General features: G+C 50.0%; 1 protein-coding gene across 3 annotated transcripts; it reads right to left on the bottom strand.

Annotated features, from left to right (window-relative positions):
• Positions 1 to 662: 662 nt before the first annotated feature.
• TMEM100 (transmembrane protein 100) lies at positions 663 to 9016 on the bottom strand. Of its 3 annotated transcripts, none has more exons than XM_075561566.1 (3): positions 5343 to 5448; positions 4682 to 4750; positions 663 to 3788 (listed from the first exon to the last, which is right to left on the bottom strand). In XM_075561566.1, exon 3 carries the CDS (start codon positions 3724 to 3726, stop codon positions 3322 to 3324), a length of 405 nt encoding a protein of 134 aa, XP_075417681.1. In that variant the 5' UTR covers positions 3727 to 3788; positions 4682 to 4750; positions 5343 to 5448; the 3' UTR covers positions 663 to 3321. The 3 variants fall into 3 exon arrangements, with proteins under 3 accessions (XP_075417681.1, XP_075417682.1, XP_075417683.1); XM_075561567.1 differs by having other exon boundaries at positions 5215 to 5442; XM_075561568.1 differs by lacking the exons at positions 4682 to 4750; positions 5343 to 5448 and adding an exon at positions 8944 to 9016.
• Between the last annotated feature and the right edge of the window lie 395 nt (positions 9017 to 9411).

Genomic DNA, 9411 nt, shown 5'->3' with positions numbered 1-9411 from the left:
CATTTCAGAGCTTCCAGTGGTTCATTCTGATTTAATCCCTTGTTGAAATGTGCATTCCCAACCCAGATCCACTGACTCAGAATTGACATCATCTCCAGGGGATTCTTATGTATATGAGGAAGAGAAATTGCCTAGGCTGTCTTAAGAAGCACGAGGGGGGGGGGGGGCTCCAGTTAAAATGTAGTCTGATTCAGGGTCTCCCGCTGCAGAGGCAAATCCTTAGCAGGGGGCTGAAGCAGCGGAAAGAACCTGTTGGAAGCCCTACTCGTGCAGATCTGGTACCTAGAGACAGGGGGGAGTGAAATGACCTATTCTGAGAGCCTTGCGAAATAAAACTATTTTCTTCAAAGAGATTAGAAAAATGGACTGTAATTCTAGATAAATTCACTTTTTACTCTTTTAAAAAAAGTTTATTTTATTTGCATGTGTTGTTTTGTGCATTTCGCAAAAATCTAATCAAAATATATATTTAAAACATTTTATTAAGGGCTCATACAACTCTTATCACAATCCATACATATACATACATCAATTGTGTAAAGCACATCTGTACATTCTTTGCCCTTATCATTTTCAAAGCATTTGCTCTCCACTTAAGCCCTTTGCATCAGGTCCTCTTTTTTCCCCTCCCTCCCCGCTCCCCCCTCCCTCATGAGCCCTTGATAATTTATAAATTATTATTTTGTCATATCTTGCCCTATCCGGCGGCTCCCTTCACCCCCTTTTCTGTTGTCCATCTCCCAGGGAGGAGGTGAAAAATATTTTAAAAACTGATTTTTGTAGCAATTCTTCAACACTGCTTGATATGAGCGAACTATGGGATGCTCTGATGTAGGATTAGCTCCTAATAAACTGGTTTGGAAACAAACAGACAAAAAAATAAAAGTTATATTTAGAAAAAAGAACCCTTCTGATTCCTTACCCCTCGGATCTTAACGTTGGCGAGAGTGGCAAAATCGGAAGGAAAAGTAAAACTGAAGGGGACTTGGATTCTTCATTGAGCACCTAATACAGGACATTACACACCCCGCGGGATGAAAAGAAAACAAGCCTTACTTCACACATTTAAGGAGCGCTACCTGACAACCAACCCCACTGCCAGAGTCATTACGGGAACTCTTGAGTTGGATTTGGCTGCGTGGCAGTTGTTGGACCTCAAGAAATAAAACGACTTATAAGTATTTTCCAAGAGCAAACTACTAGAATCCTCTTCAAGTGCATACATACATCACCGCAGAGCCAAGCCAAGACCACAGAGGTTGAAGACCACCCAAAGTGTTTTGGAACAAAGACCTAGCAATCCACTGCCCCCAAATCAGCCCCTGAAACTCCTATGAAGCCCGCTTCCACCCTGGTAGACAGTGGGAAGCCGTGGACTTGGAGCTGACTCAAATGCACCTGGTGGCTTTGGCGTGAGAGCCAGAGCTCTGTACGTCTCTCTGGACAAGGCTGTGGAAAACCGTAGACACATGGCTAAGCAATTCTTCTTAACACCATGAAGCCTTTGAATACCTTTACACGGCAGACAGACACATCAAAGCACACCGACTCCCTCCCCAGTGAAATACACACGCTTGCAGGCACTTGGCGCCGCTGGATGGAAAGCATGGGGATCTGTGTTTAAAATTGCAGACTACCCCGCTGCAGGCAATGGCTGTAGGCTGTCACCACCCGTCCTTCCGAGCCAGGAGAAACTAGACCATGCAAGTACTTCCGCGCTCCAGAAGATGCAGGAGGGCTCCTGCCCTGATTCCTGGGCAGAGCATCTTTCCATGAATTCCTTTCAGTACGCATCCCCTCCCTGGACATTTTAACAATGGTTGCTAACTGCAAGGTCAGCAGTTTGAAACCAGCAGCTGCTCCCCATGAGAAAGACTGGGCTTTCTACTCCTGTAAAGAGTTAGTGTCTCAGAAACCCACAGAGGCGGTTCTACCCTGTCCTATAAGGTTGCTGTGAGTTGGCACTGACTCGATGGCAGGAAGCTTGGCTCTTGTGTAATTGGTGTTTAGCAGTCTGAGAATGGACACACGTCCGTTATATAGGGTATTGCTCACAACATGTATGAAACAGATGCTTAATGACTGATTCAACAAACACATACGGTACACCTGACCCATTATAAGTTCCGGAACAAAGTAGGCATCGGTGTCCTAATGATAATGGTGTGGGAATCTTTCAGAATATACCAGAAGGCATGAAAAAAAAAACGGATGTGACAAAAGAAAACGGAAATCTTCCGGTTAAGCTGGGGCTCGGTGGCATGCCTCGGATAGCGATGGCATTGAGATGGGGCAAATCCGGCGAGGGAAGGTGGGAAATTTCAGATCACAGAAAAATACCACCACCATAACGTTTGAAGACGTTTCAGCAGCAATGAGTATTTATTATTTCAAATTAAATGTACATGACACTTTATATATAAAAAGTCAACAAAAGTGCTATATTAGATTATTTTAATATTTAATTTAACATCCCCACCCCGGGTCATCTAGTAGCTATACCATGTGGCTATATCTTGTATTTGTGTTCACTTCTGACCCACTGGTCTTCTACAACAGTCTTCCAAATCTCTAATGAATCTAAAGCTGTCCGATGGTAAAATACACATACCGCATATACTCGTGTAGAAGCCAAGTCTTTCAGCCCATTTTTAATGCAGTTTTTGTGGTAAAACTAGGTGCCTCGGCTGATATTCGGGTCAGCTGATACTCGTGTATATACGGTGTAGACATAAGATTAGTTTATTCTTCAAGGAAAAGTACCACGTGAAGAGTTATTGAAAATGAAACAGAGAAACTCATGCCAGGGAATCAACTTACGGGGGGTGGGGAGGTTGGGGGGGACGATCACAGAATTTTACAGGAGTAGGCAAAGTCTAAGGCCATTTAGACCTTCAGGAGCACACACGGTGGTGATACAGCTTCTTAAGAGTCAGGACTGTCCGCTTTGAAGGCAGATTGGTCTCTGGGGTGCCAAGACGCTGTGCTGCTTGCCTTCTCTTTCCTTGGCTGCTCTCCACGGAGCTGAGATGCTCTGTAATACTGTCTATCTCCCATGTCCGCCAGCATGTTTAATATCGAGAGAAAGCTAAATCTTTCAGTTTTAGAAATAGCCCTTAGGATTAAGGTTGTCAGGAAAGTAGACACAATCTGTCGAAGGGAGAACGCCCCCTCCGTCTGCCAACAGCCCAATCCATCCTGCTGCTTCCAGCCCATGCCAGTGTCAAGTCCATCCTCCCATACGCGGTGCTGGGTGAATTGGCTGACAAAGGTAGGAGCAGGTTAGGTCAGGCTACATCTCCCATTTGGTCTCACTCAGTCTTAAGCAAACAAGCTTCTCTGATTGACCACGAGAGCCGTCTGACTCTCCCGTCTCTTGCTTTTCTTGCTCCTCTGTCGCACCTTCCAGCACAAGGCACTAGAGGCTAACAAAAACAGTCCGAAAGACAGGAGGACCAGGCCGAAGATGGAGATGATGGAGCCGTGGGAGTTGAAGCTGTAGGCCACGGCAGTGACCACGATGCCCGCAATGAGGACCACCACCGCGAAGGGAATGAGGCAGCGGTAGCAGGAGAGCTCCGCACCCCCTGTAGCAGCTGTCAGCTGGATCTCACTGACCAGGGGGACCGTGGTGACCACCACATCACTGGTGGGGCTTTTCTCCATTGTCGTTGGCTTGGTAGGCTTGGGGGTTCCCAGGATGTCCTTTTTGGGCTCTTCTGTCATTTTTGCAGCCCTTTCCTATCGGGTTCAGAGACCAGATCTGGAGAACGTCACAAGGGCGGAGGCTGTGGAGGAGAAGACAGAGACATGAGCTGCATGCATCAGGATGGATTCTGCAGGGTGAGCACAAAAACCAGAGACCTTGGCGTGGACTGGACTCATGATGACCCTGGGCTTGTCAACACAGCACTGTGCTCCCAGGGTTTGCAGCGGATGGTTTTTCAGCACTAGAACACCAGCCCTTTCTTCCGAGGTGTCTCTGGGTCATCTCCAATGTTCTGGTTAGCAGCGGAATACATTACCAAGCCTGTGCCACCCCGGGACTCCTACACCAGCTGCCGTGGAACCAGCCCATCTCGTGGCAACTCTGTGGGCTGGGAAGGTGCCACTAGGTTCTTTTCCAGGAGACCCAGATGCACGTGGGAATAAACGCTGCCTTTCTGCTTACCAACTTCTTTTTTGCATCAGACAAAAAGTCAGCTAAACCTGATAGCCGTACAGGAAAATACATAGGAAACGAGTACTTTGCCGTGTCTAATCGAGCCTGGCATTCTACAAATATTTCACAAAGTGCTTCTCTTTTGTCGAACACCTTTCTTGCCACTCAATGCACAGGGCACTGAATCCCCACCCAAAGACAGCCGCATCCAGGAGGGGATTCTGCCAGAAACAAGACATGGGACTGGTCACCTCAGACCACTGGGCAAGCCCGCCTTTGCCAACGAGGCTGCCTGCACGACTCACATTCCTTCCAAAGGAGCCCTGGAGAGGAGGGGGTTCAATGCCATGGCTTGTTAGGCTATAATTGTGTGCCTTCTGATGTTAAAAGTCCGTTGTTATTCGCTGGCGGATTAACTGTCGCTTTATAAATGTTCTCTTATACTCAGTCAACAGTTCTGAGATGGTAAGGAGCAAAAGTGAAGCCGACTACATTTCTGTAGAAAACTGACCAACTCACCAGCAGTATCTGTACAGCTACCCTCATGGACCAAACTAGCTGTGATGTTCTTCTCCAAGTATTCGGAACCTGGGAATGTCAGGGTAAAGCCTGAAGTTATCCATCAAAAGCATCTGGTTGAAACTGTCTGAGACAAAGCGCCCGCCTGCCACCCACCTGTATCCCCTGGTGACACAGCAGAGATGAGAAACGCTTGGGCAGCGGCAGTGACTTTGAAAAGGAAAGCCCGCCAGACCCTTTCAATCAGCTTCATGCCTCACACTTACTAACCCCCCACTGCACACGCCTGAACCCCGCACCAACCCTTGCTGCCCTTCCCTCAGTACAACCCCCGTTCCCCCCCCCCCCCAAAAAAATTAGAACTGCTACTTGCACATAATTTTGAGTTAGCAAAACCACTGAATCACTGAATGATATTCCGGGGATCCTGGCTAGGCTAATGGCAGGATAGCTGGGCATTAGCCTGACAGAACCTGCTCCCCAACCCAGGAGCTGATCCAACCTGCAAACAATGCCCTCTGGGAACTACTCACCCACCCTTAGCAGGGGCTAGCCATTACCAGGGAGCCCACTCGACTCAGAAGAGCCCAGGACACTGCAGGCTTCCTCAGTCTCCCCTAGGGAAAAGTGTCTGTCACAGCACAGAAGCCCATGAACTGACCGGCGGTGGGTGGGGGTCTCCCCTGGGGAACAGAAGAGAGAGACAAGTCCTTTCCTCCTCTGTGCTTGGGTTGGGATCCCGCAGCTCTGTCTTCCTCCCCTCTGCCTCGGATCCTAACTGAGGAGTGTCTTTTCTTCCCTCCCTCTTTTTATTCCCTCCCCCTCCGGCTCGGCCCTCCCTGTCATCCCCCCCCTCCCGCCCCCCTTCGTGCTTTGCTTTACCAGCCCAGTCTGAGTTTTGGCTTCCCCACCCCTGCTTGGTGACCCGCTAAGTCAGGATCTGTCCAGAGCCCCAGGGTGACTATTCTTTCTCTCACAGCCCTGAAGGCACAGGCTGCTTTGCATTACTCAGTTTTTCCCAGCCAACCCCCAGATCTTCCACCGCCCAGGAGGCGGCTTCAGGCGAAAATCCCAGAGTCAGCTCCGCAGAGCCAGCCAGCGGAGGGGACTGAGCCCAGAGGAGGGGACAGACTCCCAGGGGCGGAGGGGCAGCGGTAACAGCTGTGAAGTCATCAGGCAGCTGAAGGCAGCCTGTGAGCCAGCAAAAAAATCCCCCCAAAACCAACATTTCCCCAGTCTTCTGTAGTTAGCCTTGTGCGATGGCCATCGGAGCTTTTATAGTCCCGGATTTGATGCCAATGCCTTAAGGAACAAGGCGTATGGGGGGTAGTAAGTTTGGTGGTAAAGGGAGAAAACCAGCCATCTTCATGTAAGCAGGGCTGTTTACAGCTTGTTGCCGGGAAGTGAGCAACTGGCGATGCTGGAATCACCATCAGCGGCACTGGGGCTGCCAGTTGCGGACGGACACTAACCAAGCTGGTGCATCCACCCACAGGCACGCGCACTAGTTCGTTGGGCGAAAAGACGCTCTGAGAGGTTGGGTAACCAGACAGCGGGTACACAGAGAAACCCTAGGTTCGAACCCCAGTTCTACAGGGGAGCTTGTCAAGTGTAGGTGTCCTAACTGAGTAGTAGTGATGTTTTCTGCTGCTTTTGCTCTGCCCAACTTTCTAACATAAATGGCACCGGCAGGCACAGCACACTTCCCACGGTAACGCTGGATTCAAGCTCCGGCCCCCATCCTTATGGGCCTGTGCTTTCTAACTGACAAGGTATTTGGAATTCTAAAGTCTTTGAAATAGATCACTATCTTTTAGGGGGGTTGGTTGGGGGGATGAATGTAGAATCAGGACACTGTTACCCCTTCCTCCCATCCTTCCTAGGCCACCAGGAGTTGGAATGGACTCCACAGTAACTGGTTCTACTTTGGTGTAAAGCTCACAGACCCCACTTCTTTCTAAAAATCTGAACATGTTTTAGTATCTCTTTTAATTGATGCAGCAAATCTGCGCATCCAACTCCAATGTTGGACAAGCCCGGCCTTCTTTCACTCTCTCACACTGCTGGATTTCTCCTCCCATGGCCTGATAGCTTCCCTCTGTCCTACAATCAATCTCTCTCTCTCTCTCTCTCTCTCTCTCTCTCTCTCTCTCTCTCTCTCTCTCTCTCTCTCTCTCTCTCTCTCTCTCTCCCTCTCTCTCTCTCTTCAGCTTTTTCCAGTGACAGGCAATACCTTGACAATTTTGTCACAACGGGAGAAGAGAACATTAGTTCTCTTTTTATAGAACCAGAGCCAGAGAAAGGGCTTCCTTTTTGAAAAATCAAGTTGGAGTCCCAAGAGAGAGGAGCGAGAGCTGGGAGGAGGGTGCGTATCTGTGGACCCCCAGTTGCTACCAGCCTTACCTTTCAGGTGTGGAAACTAAAGATGCCCCGTCCCTGAGGAGAGCTGTCAGCAACAGTTGTCAACGTTGCCCCAGGGAGCTGGGGATGGCAGGGCCCAAGGCCCATGAGAAGCTTCTGGAAGGAGCAGCAGCAGTCCCCTCGCCTGAACTGTGGCCTCAGGGAGCAATACTGCTCTACTTCCTAGGGATAGACCATTTTCCCCAAAATGTAACCCCAGACTTCCCTGAAGTTCTTTCTGTCGATCACCTCATCGTGCTGAAGAGTATGCATCCCTGGTGCCTAATCCAAAGTGACACTAACAGCCTTCCGTGCAGAGAGGAACAAGACACACGTCTGTCTGTGGGGTACCCTTGGCTGAATCTACAGTGAGACGACATCTATGCAGAGTTGGCTCTCTGGGACAGGGTCCGCGGTCATTTTTAGAAAGCACCTTCAAGGAACTTTCCCTCAAACCTTTTGGTTACTCAAAAGGAAAAAAACAAAAATGCATTGCCATTGAGTTGATGTCAACTCATAGTGACCCATGAATTTCCAAAACTGTAGCTCTTTACCAGAGTAGAAAGCCCTTTCTCCAGGGTAGTTTCAAACTGCCAACCTTGCTGTTGGCAGCTCAATATATAACCACTACACCACCAGGGCTCTAGCCAGTGGCCAATCACTTGTGCTGCTGCCACGTGGGCTCCTTACAAAGCCACTCTCTCAGGTGCACCAGCGTCCCTATTCCTGTTCCACTACATCTGTGCATCTATCAACACACACAGACCTGGATCTACAGACTCAGCAGATTAGATGTAAGAACCAAGAAGCAAAAAGTTTTCACACCACCCAGAAACTGTATCGGAAGGATTGACACATGCCAGTCCACCAGGGCGTCCTGGTGGGGCAGATCTGTTAGGGCTGAACTGCTCATGGACAAGCTTGGGAAAGCGGGTGGCTGGAAGGCACAGCCACTCGCTCTGTGGGAGAGCTGGGAGGCAGTCTGCTTGCGTGAAGTTTGACAGTCTTTGGAGAAGGGGTTTCTAGTGGCTAGGAGTCAGCGTTAGCCCCACAGCCAGGGCTTTGAGGAGCCCTGTAGGCGTTGGCGGTATGGATTATGCAGGGGTAAGGGCTTCCAGTCTCTCCCAGGGAAAAAGAAGAGACCTTCTGCTCCCACAAAGATTTCCAGCCTTGGGAACCCACAGGGGCCTTTCTGCTCTGCGAGGGCGGGGGTGGGGGGGGGGAGGGAGTCCTATAGTCAGAACTGATTCCCTGGCAGTGAGCTGAACCCACTGACAGGCAGCTTTCAGTGTAAATCAAAATTCAAAAAGAATTCCTAATGCCTGCAGTCTTGGAATACCCCTCCCCCTTCCCAGGTCCCCAATCCTGCCCTGCCATAGGGTGCCCTGGGGCATAGTGGGTTATGGATCGGGTTGTTACCCACAGGATCAGCAGTGGGAAACCACCGGCCGCTCCGAGCCTTCTGTTCCCGTAAAGTTACTGTCTCAGAAAGCCCCAGCCAGTTCTACTGGCCGCTTTAGGGTTGCTATGAGTCGGAATCGACTCCACCACCTCAGTGAGGTCGGAGTTTGGAATCTTACCTTGAAAGCCATCCACATCCCCGGATCCTTGCTAGAACACCTCACCCCTATGCAAAACCTCATCCCAGAGCCAACGTCCTGCCTCACAGCCTCTCCTTTCGGGAAGAGAGAAAATTCCTCTGTTCTCTTTAACGCACGTGGCTTCACAAGCCGCCTTTAAGTTCAGGGAACTTTTCTGGAAACCCCAGCACCAGCCCAAGGCAGACCCTTAAATCCGTACCCCTTCTTTAAGCGGTCAACGCTCCGCTCCCAGTCTTTCACAAAGCAGAGCAAGATCCTTACCTTTCCCAGCCAGAAGCGGACTGAGACAGCTGGCAGCCAGGCCCTGGGCTACCCAGCGAGGGGGACGCACATCTCCGCACTAGGGACCGTGGGCAAAGTACTCAGCGCGGCTTCAAACAGTTTAGGGACCGGGGAAAATTGGTGAGAGGAAACTCCTTAGCTGACGCTGTATCTTGGGCTACAGTGTGTTTAAGTCACTCTCCTCCTTGTCTTTTTCTTTCTGTTCTTACTCGGGCTTGTATTTTCGTGGGTTTCCTTTCCCGAAGCCCGGATTTTGATCCTAGCCCTCTCTAAAACGGTGCGTGGGGGTGGGCTGGCTTTGATCTTGGTTCTCCTGGTCCTCTGTGGGTGGTGTGCGCTTGGGTGGGGGGCAGACCAGGAATACACTTCTCTGGAATAGGCGCCAGCGCAGAGGAAGAAAGATCTTGATTCCAACTCCGGGTGGTGCAAAGGGCTAAGGGCTGCAAA

The sequence above is a fragment of the Tenrec ecaudatus genome, chromosome 10 (assembly GCF_050624435.1).
Source record: "Tenrec ecaudatus isolate mTenEca1 chromosome 10, mTenEca1.hap1, whole genome shotgun sequence".
NCBI lineage: Eukaryota > Metazoa > Chordata > Mammalia > Afrosoricida > Tenrecidae > Tenrec > Tenrec ecaudatus.
Note: the sequence above shows the minus strand (reverse complement) of the source record. Positions and strands in the feature narration are given on the sequence as shown.